Here is a 20,227-nt window from a genome sequence, read left to right on the forward strand (position 1 = left end):
GTAAAGGCTAGTGTTGGTCTGCATCAGAGGACAGGTAGAACAATGTATGACATCAACAAGACAATCGAAGATTTTTCAAGTATATTGGTTGATGTTGTGTGTTGTTCTGTCTGTTTATCTGTCTGTCTATCTGTCGATCGCCTGCAGGTTACAATTTTAAACCAACTTCACGAAACTTCACCAGATGGTAGAGTTGGTCATAAGGAAGAAGCCCATTGATTTTGAGGTCAAAGGTCAAAGTCTAAAATTGTCATTTTGCATCCAATTGACTTGAAAATTGAACAGCATTTGAATATTGAGTCACTAAATTGGGAAACCAACTATTTTGAGGTCAAAAGGTCAAAGGTCAACAACTCAAGGTCAAAATTTCAAAATCAATTTTCATCTGAAAAATCATAAATTTTCATCCGATTGACTTTAAATTTAAATAGCAATTACACAGTGCATCACTGAATTGGGAAACAACTATTTTAAAGTCAAAAGGTCAAAGGTCATCTCAAGGTCAAATTTCTAAAATCATTAATTTTCATCTGAAAAATCAATTTTAATCAAATTGACCCGAGCTTTGATTAAGATCGTCAATTTTAATGTTGGTGAAATGGACAATTTGATGTATCCATGGCAACTTTTTTTTCGGGTGAGCGGTGGATTTTGTAAGTATAGTGCTCTGCACAACGTCTTCTTGTTTTGGTATGTTGAAGTTTTAACTCCTGAAACGTTAGCTACTCCTTGCTTCTCAAGGTGGGTTAGCATATCTCAATCAATGTGCTGTTGATTTCATCCATCGGTTTGAGCAGAATTGCGCTGTTTTATGAAGCCCATAGTTTCATTTTCACATCTCCATCCACCTCCTTTCACGATGTGAGGAACATGAACCATCAGTGGACAATTTAAAAGGCTATATACAGGGATAGATACAAGGATCTTTAGTGCAGGAGGAAGCCATTCGGCCCATCATGCCTATTCTACACCAACCCCAGAAACCATCAAACATCCACACACATGCTACCTGCAAGTCCCACCAAAATCCCTTTTCTCCTCTATCTCCAATTCATCTGGGTACCTATCTAATTCCACTTTAAACTTATCGACTCTTTCTCATGCCACGACCTTTCCAGGTAGAACATTCCCAACCGTTGGTCCAATAGACAAAAAAAATTCACCATAGGAGCGCCTCCTCCTGTAGAATTGTTTTAATGATAATTATGATGTCATAAATCACCTGGTACAGGCGCCATCTTGGAAAAACCGAAAAACTTTGCACCTCTATATCTCTAAAAACGTGGTACGGGCGCCATCTTGGAAAAACTGAACAACTTTGCACGTCTATATCTCCAAAAACGCTCCATGGAAAAAATTGAAACATGGCTCATTGTTGAAGTGTTCCCCATGGGGAACAACATATATTCATGATGACGTCATCACTGCCTTCATTATAATGTTATAATTGGACAAGTAGAATGCTACATCCGATAAGTATGAAATTTATTGATGATGATCTCCACAAATATTGTGCAGGAGAATTAAATTGATGACGTCATTGGTCACATGGTTCGGCAGCCATATCGGATTGAACATGAATCTATGTCATCAATAAACCACACAAACACAGCAGCTAATAAACACCACACAAAATACACCACACAAACACGTCCTGGCGAGAGTCTTCAATCTCTGGTTACTCTTTCTTGTTTTCTTTTAATTTCCGGTGAATCAGCTCTTTTTTGTACAGGGCCTAAGGCTTATGGATGAGCTGCAACACAAATCACACACTCGCATACTGACAGAAAAGTTAGACAACACCGAAACGACATGCGAATCGACTACAAAGACACATAGTCCTCAGCTTTGGAGAAGTAACTTTGCGGAACATCTCATGATGGCGCTGTTTTTCTCCGCCTGGGATGTCTACCCATGCTCTGGTACTCTAATCTCTAAAGGCTGGGCATCCAGCGAGGAAATAGCACATACTATTTTTTATAGTTTTTCGTATGACCCAGGCGTGTCAGAATCTAATCATGGACCTGCCAGATGATCAAGCAGATGCTTTAACCACAATGGCAATGAGTTTGGTATTTCTATTTTACTATTCATACCTACGGCCATATGAGCATCATCCATTGTAGTATCCCAATGTGTCATATGTGTACGTTGAGTGTATTTTCTTTGAGACATCCGATGTTGTTATTCCTACCAAAAACAACTCTGACGTTTTATGGTCGTGCCTCTTGCTCTTCCCACAGAATTACCCACCCCAGAAGGTCTCCGGTTCACGTCCATCAAAGATACCTCGGTGACAGTTGAATGGGATGCACTGGACATAAACTTTGACGAGTGGGACATCTCTTTCATCCCAACGGTATTGCTCTGCAAAACTCAAATGGAATCGGCTAGAAAATACAAGTAGAAACCAATGTAAATAACTTGCCTTAATTATTGGTTTGTTAACACCACCCTTGCCAGTTCGGTCCAAGTCCGCCTGAGTTTGACCACAGGTAAATATCAATACAATTAGTTGTCTATGCCTACCATCCATATATTCTTTCCAACTCTTAGCTAAATGTCCTTTAAGAATCCGATAAGAAGTCCTGTAGGATGTAAAGAATTCTAGAGGAATCCTTTCAAGAGGATGATGATGTTCTATAAGATATTTCAGGATGTCGTAACCATAAATGAACAGTGAAAACGAAGACGTCTAACCCACCTACTCTTCGCAAAAGACACCATTAGATATTTGACGTCACGCGAACAAGTATAACCCACCATATATATAAAAAAAGAAATATATATATATAATAATAATAATTATTATTATTATTATTAACATTATTATGACCAAACTGCACGAAGCCTAGTGTTGGCTTAACGGTTAAGGTGGCTGATTTGAGATCATAGGGTCCTGCGTTTGAGTCCTTGTCATGCCGTTGAATTAACACCAGGTGAGTTGATTTAGCCTGTCATCCTTCCTAGGTCGGTGAAATGAGTACCAGCTGACTGGTAATAGAGGGTATTGCATCAGCGACGTGCTGCCAGAAAATGATGCAATCAGCAGCCAGAGTCTGCATACAAACCACCATCACAGGCTGCACTTCGGGAAACATGGACTTAGTCCAGGTAGAATTGCACAGGTAGTGTGCTCCGACTGTCTTGAAGAAGAAGAAACCCCATGTAATAAGTAGGAAATTTGTACAGACCGTATGTTGTGGAAGAGTGTATCTTCCTCCCCATGAGAGGGTTGGGGTTTGTTAATTAGTGAGGGATAATGGGTAAATTAATCCCCTGTATGTAATGGCCTCTGTTGTTTTTCCCTCTGTTCTTTATGACATGCAGCACACACACAAATAGTAAGAAATCGCCCATTTACCACACTAAACAAAAACCAACCGGAAACTGGACATTGAGCACAACCGTGGATAACATCGACCTGGTGCGCACACAGACACAAAAGGTCCGTGAAGCCACGTCCCGAAGAGCAGTGATTGGTCCGGGATTTGATTAGCGCAAGGACTGGTAAGATGGGACTCGCTGATAGGAGTGGACACGGAGACATCGTGGGATGACGTCTGAGCCTCGAGTACAAAACAATTAGAACGGCGGACATTTTCTCTCTTGGGTTCTAGATCTGGTGGTGAACGGTTGTGTCCCGACATCACTCTTATTCTTTCATTCTCGAGTCCTGGTTTTTGACAACGAACGGTCGAGGCTCTGGACTACCTCGCATTGTCTGGCTGTGGTGTTGGTGTTGGTGAACAGGATCATGAGGATATGCATGGCTGTAAGAGCGAGCTGCTCGCTAAGGCCTACTGTGCGCCAACGAGCATGTTTTCACGCGCAAGGACGTAGAGGCCTCAGACAATCTTTGATGATTCCTGACGGGGTTCAAGAGAAACTCGGCGCTAGGTCCCCACAATAAATAGCACACCTTTATTTTCGTTCTTTTATATTTCCCTTTGTCCGTACTCGAGTCTGTGTGTGTGGGACGTCTCATTTAGAATTAATAGTTTTTATCGTGCATTATTTCGTGACCGGCATTTTCTTTAATAAAGCCTGTATTTTTGTACATTTTAATTCCGTGTCGTTTGAGTTGATTATTGCAGGGTCGGAGACGTCGGGTGGACTTGTGCGGGTAAGCGTTCCTGGCTTCTCCCCCACTTGCTCCCCGCGTGTATAACGAAGGTCCGCCATTGAATTGAACGCCTCAGAGTTAAAGCTCGTTTGGTCATCTGTGTCGCCCTGCGGTGTTCACCAGAGGGCTGGCACACGACAATATATATATTATACTAGATGTATAATACTTTTAATTTTTTAACAATATAAATAATACTTTTAATACTAGATGACCCATTGCAGCTGATCCCTGCAAACCTACTTCCGTTAATTTATCTACTGGGCAACCCCTTCTCGCATTACCCTCGACTCCTTCACCCATTTCCCTGAAAGAATAATAGTTATGAGAGCAGAGGAAGTCAGCAAGCCAAGTGCAGAGGTGGCCTTGGATGCCAAAGGCAGAGTTTGGAGAGCAAAATAAAAAAGTTCCCTCAATAAAATAAAAAACATTTCAAAAGAAATTAATTTTAAAAAAAATCCTTCAAAAATTAAAATTTCCCTCAATAAAATATTTATTAATATCCAATTTGAAATATTTATTTATTAATGTTCATATTTATATGTATATAACATTTTATATATATATATATATATATATATATGTAGATATGTATGTACGTATATTGTATAATGTATATACTGTCGGACCCTGCTATTTGTGGTTCCGCTGTTCGCGAGTTCCGGGTATTCGCAGTTGATAAAATGCGACCTGTTTCTCTATTCGCGGAAAAATGTCCTGCCGATTCGCAGGTTTTTTTTATTCGTGGCCGTGTTTCGTGAAATTGCGGTTCTTTTCCCCCTATTCCCGGCCATGTTCCTTGAAGTTGCGGTTTTTCAGGGTGAAAAATAAAAAATTCACGAGCTGCCAGCTTGACACATTTTAAAAACCCATCTTTCACTAGCCATGCATAAAGCAGGTGGACATATGCAAAAAACATCTACGAGCCACGAGCTTGACCTGCTTCTACCTTCACTGCTGTGTGCTTTGCGTTTTCTTGGCTTTCGCAGCCGCAAATTTTAGCCGCACTATAATTGAGAGCTTCGCGGGGTGTTCCACCAGCTGCATAACACGTCATCTCTGCGAGTTACTGCACAGAATTAAAACACTCCACAGTATCTATTAGTGCAATTAGCTGTCTTCCTTTTCCACATTGATACTGGCACCATGCATTCACGGATTTTCATCGACATTCGCAGGATTTGCCTCACCATTTCCGGGATTATCGCCGACATTCGCGTATTACCGTCAACATTCTCGGGATTTGCCTCCCCATTCGCCGATTTTGTCTCGCATTTTGCGGTTTGGTCCTCTCTATTCATGGATTTTCACGACTCGGGAACCTATCCCCCCTTTTTCCACTTAAACAATGCCCCGCTATTCGCGGTTTTGCAATTCGTGGCATTTTCCAGGAACGCATCCCCTGCGAATAGCGGGGTTCCACGGTATATGTATATATTTATGCTAGACGGCCCATTGTGGATAATGCCTGCAAACCTACTCCCTTTGATCTATCTACTGGGAAACCCCTTCTCCCATTACCCTCCACCTCTTCACACGTATCCCTCAAAGCCTTCATCCACTCCTGCTTATTCTCCTTTTCCCACTGTTTTCTTTACACGACCTTCACGTACCTCCATTCAACCCAATCACTCACTTCCCTCAATCCCTTCATCCACTCCCACTTACATCCCTTATCTCACTACCTTTTCAACTCTTCCACCCCCCTGAGCACAAATTGCCGTTTCAAGCTAATTTGCTGATGCGGTTCAGGAATGCATACAGGTCAAACAAACACCTCGAATTATCATGATAGTTCCCAATATCTATGGTTTTCATGCAGTGAATTGACATATTGTATTACATTATGACTTGTAAACGTAATTTTCCCACATATACCTTATATATATATATATGTATGTAATGTTTGTAGTTTATGATCAATGTTTATGTGATTGCAGGACCTGAGTGTCAGTTCAGTTGAAGAGGATGGGCCTTATATGACAGTACTAGACAACATGGAGACGTCACATCGACAAGATAATCTCCAACCTGGCCGGGAGTACATTGTCAACCTGGTGGCAGTTAAGAATAGAACAAAGAGCCCTCCTGCTCATAGTTCTGTTATTACAGGTACAAGCTCTGCCCAACACATAGGCTAAGTTGTTTAATAGCACCAAAACACATGCCATGTTTAGAGGTTAGAATTACATGACATTATGGATGTGATTGTGGAGAGTCAAGAAGGTATAACATGCTATAGAGTAAAGGTGAAGTCAGCTGTCTTTTTGGATCCATGAAAGATCCTTCCCCAAGTTTTGCAAATTGTAGGCCTTTGAGAGTGCACAAACCCCTGGGCATGATCTAAATTTCTTTTGTAGGTTGGAGTTTCCTGATTAACTGCCATGGAAGGCCCACCCTTCTAAAAATGTGTTGAATTGGCATATTTTATGGTGGTTAAAAAAAGGAATGTTACCTCAATGGGGTTGAATGGGTTAATTACCTTTGTAATCATTGCAGGTACTATGGTAATTTTTCATGTTATCTATGAGTAAAAGGGGACCAAAAAACAACAACTACCACGGTCCCCGAAAAGGCCAACCCCCGCTTTGCGGGGAAAAATGGCCTCTAAACGGTGGTTTTATGAGTAAATGGTACTCTTTTCTAAGGACAGGAAGCTTCACAAATTGTGAGTTTCCAATGGGAGAGCAGATCATAAATAGTATGGTGATTATATACAAGGTGAAACCTGGAGTTGTCTTTGGAGAACCACAGTTATCTTGAAAACAACTCAAAGGACAAATGTCACTCACACCTGACTAAAGGCAGCAGCAGTAAAGATTTGGATTCTAAGCTTACAGAAAATTCCCCATGTACTTATCAGAATTACCATATAACTATTTGACTGTGATGGGTAATAAGTAATAACCAATGCAGCCAGGTCACTAATGAGATTCAAGGAGGAGGTAATCTTCCTCCTTTGTCTGGTGTGATCAACAACACTATAAATAATACCAGTGTTTATTTCTTCAGGAAATTTTGGGATGAACACCAGAATGCTACCTCTAAAAGGTGTCACATAATCCTCCCCCCCCCCCCCCCTCCCATGCAAATAAATAATAACATTTGAGATTTCATGATTTTCGAATCGTGCAAAATGAATTGAGTTCTATCAACATTTGCTGTGGGAGTGGTGTCGGTGTCATTTGCAAATGGAGGCCCTCAATGTCAGACATGATATCAGGGCCGTCTCTCTAGACAAATCTCGATGTTTCGGTATTCCGTATTGCTCTCCAAACAATCTGGTATTCCGTATTGCTCTCCAAACAATCTGGTATTCCGTATTGCTCTCCAAACAATCTGGTATTCCGTATTGCTCTCCAAACAATCTGGTATTCCGTATTTCTCTCCAAACAATCTGGTATTCCGTATTGCTCTCCAAACAATCTGGTATTCCGTATTGCTCTCCAAACAATCTGGTATTCCGTATTGCTCTCCAAACAATCTGGTATTCCGTATTGCTCTCCAAACAATCTTGTATTCCGTATTGCTCTCCCAACTCTATTCCTATGGCATCCAAGGCCAACTCCACACATGGCTTACTGACTTCCTCTGCTCTCGTAGCCAATGTGTGGCTCTCAACGGAATCCTTTCATCCCCTCTCTCTGTCGAGGCTGGAGTGCCTCAAGGTCGTGTTCTGGGCTCAGTGTTCTTCCTCATCTTTATCATTGATCTTTCTGATTCCCAGAAAACTCCTGCCTTCTTTGCTGATGACTCCCCTCTATCCTTAAGACCGGGAGGCAGCAGCCTCTTCCCCCTCTTCAGACCTTGACAAAAATCACAAGCTGGTCTAATATTTGGAATATGACTTTCAATCCTGACAAATCCCTCTCTCTCTCCCTCTGAAAGGACAGTCTGGCACTGGCAAAACCGTCCCATGTACTTTCTTAACAATCCTTTTGAAGAAGTTCAGTTACTCAAACTCTTGGGTCTCACTATCACCCATGATCTTTCTTGGGCAATTGGGCAAACCACATTTGAAAGAGTGCCTCTAAGCCGCTGACTGTGTATCCTCCATCATACAATGTCCTTCCCTGGCACACCTGAACTCCTATCCACCTACAAGGCCTTCATCCACAACTTGATGGAGTACTGCTCTCCCCTCTGGGCTGATTCCCCTGCCTCACACCTTTCTCAGCTTGATCTCATGTAAACCAAGGCATACAGATCATTGGAATCTCCCACGATGAAGCTGACTGAGTGTGTGGGCTATCCCTATCGCACTTTCCTATCACAGACAGGTCAGTCGCAGACAGTATGTCTTCTCCCACCTCCTTTCTGTTCTTGCACCCTCTGCTCTTAACGTGCCCCCCTCCAACACCCAGGTAGCTGCAGCACACACGTGGTCCACCAGAAACCCCCTTCTAGCGAAACTACCTAAATCCAGGATCACTGCTCACCTCCACTCATTCGTTCCTCTTTTTCCCATCTGTGGAACCAACTTCCACATTCTCATCAATCTCGTTCTCCTATCCAGGTCTTCAGACAGCTGTTCACCACCATCTCAGATCATCCCCAATCCAAAACCATTATATTTTTTACCCTCATTAACCATCACTGCATCATTAACTAACCCTGGTGTTGGGCTAGCGGCTAGGGTGCCGGCTTAGGATCCTAGGATCCTGGGTTCGAATCCCGGTCGATCGCTGAATTAACATCAGGGGGGTTGACTCAGCCTGTCATCCTTCCGAGGTCGGCTAATTGAGTACCAGTTCACTGGTAATTCCCTGTTTGTCGTTAAAGGCGGCAAAAAGGGTTGGCGTCAGGAAGGGCATCCGGCCGTAAAACATTGCTTCAAAAAGGGGACCAAAAAACAACAACAACCACGGTGCCCGAAAAAGGCCAACCCCTGCTTGCGGGGAAAAATGGCCTCTAAAGGTGGTTATTTTTTTTTTTTTAACCATCACTGCCAAGCCCAGCTTCTTCCAAATTTCCAATTTTCCCTTCCCAAGAGTCTGCTTCTGTATCCATCTATTCCATCCCATGCTGTTGGTGTTTCCACTCTCTCCATTGTTCCTTTTGTTCTGTTGCGTCCTGATCTGTTCTGTGTTCCAGCTCTTCTACGAGCCTTGACTTTTTACATATTAAACCCCAAAACATAAAACATATTTACAAACCCATTTGATCAAACAGAGATCGATGCAGTTATGTTCATATAGGGTATAATGAGGGATGTAATAGAAGGCTTGCCAGAAGCATCGTACATCTTATATGGTTAACATTCCCGTTGTTGTTGTTGTTGTTCTGCCTTAAAACCATCATCTTTGGATGGTACAGAACTGGACCGTCCGAAGGACCTGACCGTCGTATCTGAGGGTGAAACAAGTGTGGAGCTTGAGTGGAAGAACTGCCGCGCAGACGTTGATAGATACCGGATACGATATGGTGTTGCACTTGGTGGACCCCAATCGGAGAAAGACGTCGATCCTGATGAAGGCCCGACCACACGAACAGCTCTTGGTGGTCAGTGTTTCCGAAAGTTAGTTGTCTTTAGCGAGTGTGGTGGGTCTCCTCCCTCTCTCAAGAAAATATTGTGCTGTGTCTCTTCCATATTTCTACATTTTACAATGCTAAATGGTGCTGTTTGAACAGGCCTGCAGCCTGGTACGGAGTATGACATCAGCGTGACGGCAATGAAAGGCCCAGAGGAAAGCCGCCATGCGACCACCACGGCCAGCACAGGTTTGAACCTTAACGTGTTCTTCTTCAACAGTATCAGTCACTTGTGTGATTAAGTTCCATCCATCAATTCATCCATATATTCTAGACTTGATTCTCAGTTGAAATTTAAACAACTGATGTATCTCATTTTAATGCATCAAGACCACCAATAGTTTACTAGTGCTTCAATGCACTAGTATTTCAAGCATTTACGAAGACCCTGTCTGCAAGCATTTTCTGGCAGAGGTTAAAGATCTCACTGGGCCTTTACAAAAGGGTATGCCATATTATGTGCCTGCATCCCCAGACAAATTCCAAATTTGTGTCCTGACCTACACCACCCTGCGATAGAGTGGCAACGTTGGTTTTCAAGAATGGAAATGTTCACGACTTGTCATTTGTGACTTATACCCCGGTGACAGAACATGGCCATAGATTTGTAGGTTGACCAGGGCCCTCTTCTTACCTCCTCATCTCGTGTATTCCTCGCAGGAATGGATGGACCTAAGGATCTGACTGCAACTGGAGCTACGTCAACTTCAATGGAACTCTCCTGGACACCGGGCAGGGTAAAACCCACTAAGTATGTGCTCGTGTACTGGCCCTCTACATGGGGAGTTAAAAACGAACTGAATCTGCCTGGAGACGCCACTACCTCTGAGCTCAGCAATCTAGAACCAGGCACTCATTATCTGATGGGCCTGCATGCCGAGAGGGGCTCACATCAAAGCCTGCCTGCTAACGTCACCGGAAGTACCAGTAAGTTGTGGTTTCACCAATTTCACAACAAATGACAAACAAACTTTGTCATTCACATTGCTTACAGTTCATTCTAGTGCTTTAAACACTATTTTTAAGACCACATCACGTGGTGAAACAATCTAATCATTTTCAACTAGTATCTGTATTTGACGACTTTTGATTCATTTTTGAAATGTATTTTTAAGTCATGCAGGGCTTCCTCCCAACATATAATGACACCAAAAAACTTTAAAAAAAAAATCCTGCTCGACAAATTATATTACATTTGCAGAGAGATTAAAGTTTAAGAAATACTGTGCAACATTTCAAAAAAGATCCACCATTGTATCTGTTTAATATGGACCCATCATCCATCATAATAAATATATGGACCCATCATCCTGTTTTTCTACAAGAGTCACCTTTACCTTGGCGAGCAGGCTAGCCTTGAGGTATATAGTGCCTTCAGAAAGTATTCACACCCCTTGACTTTTTCACATTTTGTTGGGTTACAGCCTAAATTGAAAATGGATTAAATTGAGATTTTTCTGTCACTGATCTCCACATAATACCCCATAATGTCAAAGTGGTATCTTTTTTTTGAATTTTTTCACAAAATAATTCAAAATGAAAAGCTGAAATGTTTTGAGTCAATAAGTATTCAACCCCTTTGCTATACAACAACAACATGCATTTTAAAGGCCATTTTCCCTGCTAGAGCGGGGGTTAGCCTTGCGGTCCCCATGACAATCTTCTCCATTTTGCCCTATTTTCTGCATCTCCTTGTTAACCCCCTTGCCCGCATTTCTTCTTCCACCATCTTTAGCCAAGTCTTTTTCGGTCTTCCCCGTCCTCTGCTTCCTTCTACATTCATTTCCATCACTCTTCTCAACCAATCACTTTCATCCTTCCTCAACACATGACCAAACCATCTCAACCTGTTCCTCTTCACAGCATCAATCACAGGCTCTATTCCCATCATCTTTCGCAATTCATCATTTGTCTTCCTCTCTCTCAACGATACTCCACACATCCACCGAACCATTCGCATTTCCACCCTTTCCAACCTTCGTTGCTGCTCTACGTTCATTACCCATGTCTCGCTCCCATAAATCATAACACTTCTCACACATGCAGCATACACCTTTCCCTTCAGCTTCAACGACACTCCACTCATCATCAGCACGCCACCCAGTTCCCGAAACTCCCTTTGCTATGACACTCCAAATTGAGCTCAGGTGCATCCAATTAATTTTGATAATCCTTGAGACGTCTACAACTTGATTGGAGTCCACCTGTGGCCAATTCAATTGATTGGACATGATTTAAAAAGAAACACACCTTTTTTTTCTTTTTCTTTTTTTGTATACAAGATTGAGGCTCGTGTAAGAACTAACATTGATTACAAAAAGACAAACTGACACATAAAACATATGATAAAGGGAGCGGGAGACAACATGGAGAGCAGGGACGTCCGGAGATCTGTGGGAGGGAGAGGGCTTGGGGGGAGGGGCCATGGGAAATGGGGGGGGGGGGGGTGTGGAGGGAGCAAGGCTGGAGAGAAGTCGGTAGAAGACAGAAAGTCCACCAACCTGCCTGCGGTGAGTAAGTGAAAGGCCCTCGGAGTTAGCTTCATCGCGGGAGATTCCAATGATTCTGAAAGCTTTGGTTTCAACAGCGTGAAGCCGAGCTAGGTGTGAGGCAGGAGCACCAGCCCAGAGGGGGGAACAGTATTCCATTGAGCTGCGGATGAAAGCCTTGTATCTGGTGAGGAGCCGTTTTTGGAGGTATATTTCTATATAAGGTCCCAGTGTGGACTGTGCAGGTCAGAGCAGAATCTCTACCATCCAGCCCAAGGAACTCTTCATATAACTCTGAAATGGAATTGTGAGGAGGCATCGATCTGGCGAAGTGTATAAAACAATTTCTAGAATGTTGAAAGTTCTCAAGAGCACAGTGAGCTCCATCATTAGGAAATGGAAAGAATATGGAAATACCCAGACTCTTCCTAGAGCTGGCCATCCGACAAAATTGAGCAACTGCTTGATCTCTGATCATCAATTTGGTTTCAGACCAGGTCACTCTACTCTGGACATGCTGCTTCTGCTGTCTCAACAATGGATGGAGGTCCTCAATGCCAAACAGGAAATTAGAGCTGTCTCCCTCGACATATCACGTGCCTTCGATACGGTCTGGCACCCCGCTCTGCTCACCAAACTCTCCTCCTTTGGTATCCATGGAAATCTCCACGCATGGCTGGCGGACTTCCTCTCTAGTCGTCGTCAACGTGTGGCCCTGAATGGGTTTCTCTCATCTCCTCTTCCTGTTCAGGCTGGAGTTCCCCAAGGCAGTGTTCTGGGCCCTGTGCTTTTTCTGGTCTTCATCAATGATCTCTGTGACTCTCTTGAAAATCCTCTCTATCTCTTTGCTGATGACTCCACTCTCTGCCGCTCCATTCCTCTTCCCTCAGATCGGCAGTCTGCAGCCTACTCACTCTCTGAAGACTTGGACAAAATCACAGACTGGTCAAACAAGTGGAACATGTCTTTCAATCCTGACAAATCTCACACTCTTACTATGTCTCTCCGAAAAGATCGACTGGACAACCCTCCCATCTACTTTCTCAACAATCCTCTCCAAGAAGTTCTGTCGCTCAAGCTTTTGGGTCTCACTATCTGCCATGATCTTTCTTGGGAAAACCACATTTCCAAGCTGGCCTCCAAAGCCAGTCGCCGACTGGGCATCCTCCGTCGTGCGAAGTCCTTCCTCGGCACACCTGAGCTCCTCACCACATACAAGGCTTTCATCCGCAGCTCAATGGAATACTGTTCTCCCCTATGGGCCGGTGCTCCTGCCTCACACCTAGCTCGGCTTCACGCTGTTGAAACCAAAGCTTTCAGAATTATTGGAATCTCCCGCGATGAAGCTATCTCTGAGGGCCTTTCACTCACTCACCGCAGGCAGGTAGGTGGTCTTTCTGTCTTATACCGACTCCTCTCCGGCCTTGCACCCCCAGCTCTCTCTGTGCTCTGTCCCCCAAATATTCCTACAGGTCGCACAAGATCTGCCAGCAACCCTCTGATGGTTAAACTGCCGAAATCTCGGCTCTCTGCTCACCTTCACTCTTTCATTCCTCTTTTCTCCCGCCTCTGGAACAAACTCCCCTCACTCCCTTCAATCCCACTCCTCCCTCCAGGTCTTTAAAACAGCTGTTCACCACCATCTCTTATCTTCCCCCATCCAAAACCTTGATCTTTTCTACCCCCGCTAATTCACCCCAGATCCACCTTGTTTGAAATTCCAACTTCCTTCCTGGAAGTCCTGGCAGTGTCCATATGGTTTATACCTCTCCCACCCCCCCCCCCCTTCCCATGCCCCCCCCTCAAAGCCCTCGCCCTCTCTCAGATCTCTCGATGTCTCCATGTCTCTCGGTCCCTGCTCTCAAATGTTGTGTTTGTGTCCTTCCCCCTCTCTCCCCATCTTGTCTACCGCTCCCGATGTTATATGTTTTATGTGTCGGTTTGTCTTTCTGTGTGATTAATGTTCGCTCTTTCACGAGCCTCGATCTTGTATACAAAAAAAACAAAAAAAAAAAAACCGGGCAATAAGGACCTTGTTCAGGGAGGTGACCAGGAACCCAATGACCATTCTGACCGAACTACAGAGTTCCTTGGCTGATATGGGAGAATCTGCCAGAAGAACAACAGTCTCCGCAGCGCTTTACAAATCGAGGCTTTATGGGAGAGTGGCCAGACGGAAGTCGCTCCTGAGAAAAAGTCACATGACAGCACGCCTGTTGTTTTCAAAATGGCACGTGAAAGACTCCAAGACCATGAGACAAAAGATAATGTGGTCTGATGAGATGAAAATTTAACTATTTGGCCTGAATGCAAACGCAACCTCTGGCGGAAACCGAGCACAGCTCATAACCCATCTAACATCATCCTTACCATCAAGCATAGTGGTGGCAGCACCATGCTATGGGGATACTTTTCAATGGCAGGGATAGGGAGATTTGTAAGGATAGAGGGAACAATGAATGGAGTCAATTGCAGACAAATCCTTGAGGAGAACCTGCTTCAGATTGCAAAAGACTTTAGACGACGGCAAAGATTTTCTTTCCAACAGGGCAATTACCGCAAGCATACAGCTAAAGCAACACTGGGATGCCCTCAGACCAAGAACTTGAAAGTCCTTGAGTGGCCCAGAAAAATCCCAGACTTGAATCCCATTGAGAATCTGTGGAAAGACTTGAAGATTGCTGTTTACCGACGCTCCACAACCAACTTAACAGAGCTTGAGAAAATCTGCAAGGAAGAATGGGAAAAACTCCACAAATCCAAATATGCAAAGCTGATACAGACATACCCAAGAAGACTCAAAGCTGTAATCACTGCCAAAGGTACTTCTACAAATTATTGACTCAAGGGGTTGAATAATTATGTAAATTGGATATTTCTGTACCTCATTTCTAATTGTTTTCTATTTCTCAAAAAAAAAAAAATCCACTTTGATATTATGGGGTATTATTTGTAGATTACTGACACAAAAATCTCAATTTAATCCATTTTAAATTCAGGCTGTAACGAGGAAATATGAAAAAAATCAAGGGGTGTGAATACTTTCTGAATGCACTGTACATACCCGCCTCTGATCTCTCTAGCTTAGGTATGAATTTTGGTCCACATATAACTCATCCCGGTGTTTCACAGGCATGGTGATTCATCAATGTGTGTGCCGTCCCTCTGATGGACTTTAAACGAGCATACCGTCTGCCAGCATTAGTTGGTGGATGTTAAAGATCCCACGGTATCCTTCGCAATGAGTAGGCGAGCAATCGCTGGCACCCTGGTGTGCTCCGCGTGCAATCGCTGGTTTGTGATTGCATGCGGAGCAATCGCTGGTTTAATCGTGAGCAATCATGGAGCAATCGTGAGCAATCACTGGTTTGCTCCGCGTGGGCGGCCTTGTCGCCTTGAAGCCTGAGGCTTCCCCCATCGAAGTTTGTTCACTTAAGTTCTTTCCTTCGCTGTTTTTGCTTGGTTCTTCGATTTTTCCCTTCTCCCCCGAACTTCCCCGAACATCTACTCTTTGTCTAACGTTTTAAATCTCTCCCCCCCCCCCCCCCAAAAAAAACCAAACAAACAAAAAAAAACATTTTCCCTTTCTCCACATGTGCTGTTGTCGTCTCATCGTGTGCTTCTGTCCACGTGCGCTGTCTCGCCCTGCCCCCATTATCTCCTTGCCTTCCACCTTTTGCCCTGTTCACGTGACACGTGGTTGTACCTCTCGGCCCTCTCCCCATTGGTATTTTTGTGAATATAAGATTGTTCTTCACGGTTCTGTTTAAATATGTTTAAACTTTCCCCTTGCAGTGTTTTATTCAGTGGTATATTACAACACGCTGTTTTTCTTCCTATTTAAAAGGCTTTTTTCAATTTCCTCTTCAACACATTCCACTTCAAAAAAAAATTCAATCTCTTATAATTCTTCCTCACTGCATGCTCAAAATTCACCTTCATTCCACCCCTCCTCCATCGTTCTTAAATGGATCGCGAACTTGAAAATCACAATAAACCCCATTTCTTATAAATGTTCGTCTTTCATTAATCATCCACTTTATAAACTCCCCCCCTTGCCCCTCCCCTCCAAATCTCCCCCCTTGCCCCACCCCGCCTAAACTCCCCCCTTTCCCCTCTCCTCCTAAACTCCCCACTCACCCCTCCCCTTCAAAACTCCTCCCAACCCCTCCCCTTCAAATCTCTCCCCCAACCTTCACTCTTTCATTCCCCTTTTCTCCCACCTCTGGAACAAACTCCCCCACTCCCTTCAATCCCACTCCTCCCTCCAGGTGTTTAAAACAGCTGTTCACCACCATCTCTTATCTTCCCCCATCCAAAACCTTGATCTTTTCTGCCCCCGCTAATTCACCCCAGATCCACTTTTTTGAAATTCCAACTTCTTTCCTGGAAGTCCTTGCAGTGTCCATGTGTTTTATACCTCTCCCACCTCCCCCCAAGCCCTCTCCCTCCCACAGTTCTCTCGATGTCCCTGCTCTCAAATGTTGTGTTTGTGTCCTTCCCCCTCTCTCCCCATCTTGTCTACCGCTCCCCTTATTTTGTGTTTTATGTGTCGGTTTGACTTTTTGTGTGATTAATGTTAGCTCTTTCACGAGCCTCGATCTTGTATACAAAAAAAACCAAAAAAAAAAACCTGAACAAATTACAATTTGTTTCCAAAGCTGCATCGCCCTGCAACGGGTTGTCAACCTGTCCAGAGTTCCGTCTCCGCAATGGAAATGGTCACCACTTGTCATTTGCGAACGTGTATACTCTAGTGACAGAACATGGCCATAGATTTGTAGGTAGACCAGGGCCCTCTTCTTACCTCCTCATCTTGTGTATTCCTCACAGGAATTGATGGACCCCAGGATCTGACTGTAACTGGAGCTACGTCAACTCAAATGGAACTCTCCTGGACACCGGGCAGGGTAAAACCCACTAAGTATGTGCTCGTGTACTGGCCCTCTACTGGGGGAGTTAAAAACGAACTGATTCTGCCTGGAGACGCCACTACCTCTGAGCTCAGCAATCTAGAACCAGGCACTCATTATCTGATGGGCCTGCATGCCGAGAGGGGCTCACATCAAAGCCTGCCCGCTAACGTCACCGGAAGTACCAGTAAGTTGTGGTTTCACCAATTTCACAACAAATGACAAACAAACTTTGTCATTCATATTACCTACAGTTCATTCAGTGCTTTAAATACTGTAAGTCCTTTTACTATTACATTTGACTGGGCCGACAAGAAATATTTGAGGTATTTGTACTTGCCCTGATCTGTCTAGCCTTGGTTGGAATCCTTGTGTTTCCCATGCATGACGGGCCATCGTTGTGTTCACTAAGCTGTCCCTTCGATGGACATTAAGCTGGGCATCCTGTCTGCTAATTCTAGTTGGTGTACACTGCACATTAAAGCTCCCATGTTGCCTTTCGCAAAGATGGAGTGTGCAGGAATTGATGCAACTGGTTTCCTGAATTCGGAATTGAAACCCCGTCCAACACGCATTCACTAACAATGTCCAGTGAAACAGAACAATGGGTAGACAGTATATCTACACGAATTACGAAGACCTTAGTCGATAATAGAAAAATCAACACAGTACATGGAATTTGAACCGAGGATCCCAATGTCACAAGCCATGGTTTGGAAAGGATCTCCCTGGATAATAATACTAAATGTCCCTGATCCTGAAAAGACACCATTACACCTCACAGTTGCATCTACCCTCGTTTTCCTCTCTCCCTTTCCTCTACTGCCACCTCCTCACCTCATGGATGATCATAGCTGAGAGTGGCTTTGTTTTTGAGCTGAGTGGTGGAGAGGTAGGTTCGGATTCCTCGCCATCGCCTGCCACTCCAAAGCTGAGGAGCGCCCTCGTTGTATGTTTGGCATTGTGATTGTGTGGCTCCATTACTTTTCTCACGGCTGATTGGTGCTGCATGCTTTACATTTTCTTTGCTTCTGCTGGTTTGGATGCTTCCTGACAAGCTCGAGTGCTAATCTGAAAATCCATATGGGAGAGTTTGTTGTCCGAGAAGGCCTTGGCATCATTGCCTCGCATCCCTGTGAAATCAAAGTAATTATTCAACAAGATCCTTCTTTTAGATAGTTCACTCGGTATTGATCGTGCACTTGATCAACTAGGATCAATACCGAGATAGCTGCAAATTCCGTAATTGAATACACTTGTTTGATGTTTCTCCCTTTAAATCAAAACTTTTTGGGTTGCATTTGTGGTTCTGGTTAAAGAATGCTTTAATATTGTGGTCTGGAAGGTCGGTGTTGATTCACCACTTCTATGATTTCATCTTTTTTGAACATCAAGTGCATTTGAGGCATCTCGTTATCCCCATGCTTAAAAAAAACCAAAAAAAAAACAAACAGATATTGTAATCGGCTCCATCTGTCTGTCCGTCCATCTGTCTGTCTGTCTGTCCGTAAAATAAAAAACAGATAGATATTGTAATCGGCTCCATCTGTCTGTCTGTCTGTCCGTAAAAAAAAAACCAGATAGATATTGTAATTGGCTCCATTTGTCTGTCCGTCCATCTGTCTATCTGTCCATTAAAAAAAAAAACAGATAGATATTGTAATTGGCTCCATCTGTCTGTCCGTCCATCTGTCCATTAAAAAAAAAACAGATAGATATTGTAATCGGCTCCATCTGTCTGTCCGTCCATCTGTCTGTCTGTCCATAAAAAAACAAAAACCAGATAGATATTGTAATCGGCTCCATCTGTCTGTCCGTCCATCTGTCTGTCTGTCTGTCCGTAAAAAAAAAACAGATAGATATTGTAATCGGCTCCATCTGACTGTCCAAAAAAAAAAACAACAACCAGATAGATAGTGTAATTGGCTCCATCTGTCTGTCCGTCCATCTGTTTGTCTGTCTGTCCGTTAAAAAAAACAACATATATATATATTCTAATCGGCTCCATCTGTCTGTCCATCCATCTGTCTGTCTGTCCGTCACGCTATCTCCTAAACGGTTGTGCAGAAATTCACCGTACTTGGTAGTTATGAGCACCATATAGCACGAAGGTTCAAAAGCAGTATATTTTTGGCCCTGTCCACTGTGCTACCTGCGGCAACAAATTTGCACCCCCTGGGGTAGGGTCAAAAGGACAAATGCAAAAAAATGCAATTACGAGCACATTTTAAAACATTTTAAATGAAACTCCATATTCCTTCAACATTGGGGTGACGCATAAAATATGGAACGATTTTTTGGATTTGAACATGCTCCAGTGGGTGGGGACTTTGGGTCACAGTGCTCAAAACGGTAAAAAAAATTTAACTCAAAATTTGAGATTGGGTCATTCCTGGTGGAACTTTTTACCATCTTTCAACTTTGAGATGGGAAGTCGGGGGGGATTTGTGCAGGGGGAATGCCATCGACTTCGCTCTAGTTTATTTGTCAATGGCTTTTGTAAAATATGAACCTGTGATTGTGTAATGACATTATAATCATTGGAATGGATAACATTGCCCGAGGAACAGGGTTCCTTGGGCGAGTGAGGCGTGCTTCGAGCTCTCCACGGCATCGAAGTTTGAGTGTTTTCCCATTCTTGTCTTTGTCAAATTTCCACTGGTTATTTTGCTGTGTACGTGTTATTGTGTGTTTCTAGTTGGTGTTGGTTTGTGGTTTGTGCAAACTTGTGTGTAATTAATCGTTTTCTGGGTCGTACCTCGTGTGCGGCCTGGTGACTTGGGGCTTCCCTCCCCCCGTCGGTGTTTTGTCGGTTTGGGTTATTTCCTTCGCTGTATTGCTTGTTTATTTTATTTTGTTTTCTCCCCCTCACCTCACCTCCCTAGACAAATAATTCTATATTGATTCTTTCTCTCCTCCCGGACACGTGCTTGTTCGCTCTCCTCCTCGTCTCGGCTTGTGCCCCGCCCCCTGTATCTCGTTTTCTTCCGCCTCTGCTCCTTCTTTCTCAAATCCACGTTCTCGCTTGGAGACTTTTCCCGGATTGTTTTTCATGGTTTTCATGGTTCTGTTTGGATATTGTTGGAATATGTTTAAACTGCAGCCGTGATGCTGACGCCCTCCCCCCCCCCCCCCCCCCCCCCAGAATTTCCATGTTTTAAACGTTT

General features: G+C 43.7%; 1 protein-coding gene across 1 annotated transcript in view; it reads left to right on the top strand.

Moving 5' to 3' along the window:
• The window catches only part of TNC (tenascin C), a 118,323-nt gene that overhangs the window by 38,973 nt on the left and 59,123 nt on the right, over nt 1-20,227 (top strand). Inside the window, exons 6-11 of the mRNA XM_068134334.2 lie at nt 2,244-2,359; nt 6,067-6,238; nt 9,443-9,628; nt 9,758-9,847; nt 10,319-10,585; nt 16,981-17,247. Of these exons, the coding sequence (XP_067990435.2) occupies nt 2,244-2,359; nt 6,067-6,238; nt 9,443-9,628; nt 9,758-9,847; nt 10,319-10,585; nt 16,981-17,247 (1,098 nt within the window). The remainder of the gene's footprint in view (nt 1-2,243; nt 2,360-6,066; nt 6,239-9,442; nt 9,629-9,757; nt 9,848-10,318; nt 10,586-16,980; nt 17,248-20,227) is intronic.

This window comes from Myxine glutinosa, chromosome 13, assembly GCF_964187855.1.
Source record: "Myxine glutinosa chromosome 13, kmMyxGlut1.1, whole genome shotgun sequence".
Taxonomy (NCBI): Eukaryota; Metazoa; Chordata; class Myxini; order Myxiniformes; family Myxinidae; genus Myxine; species Myxine glutinosa.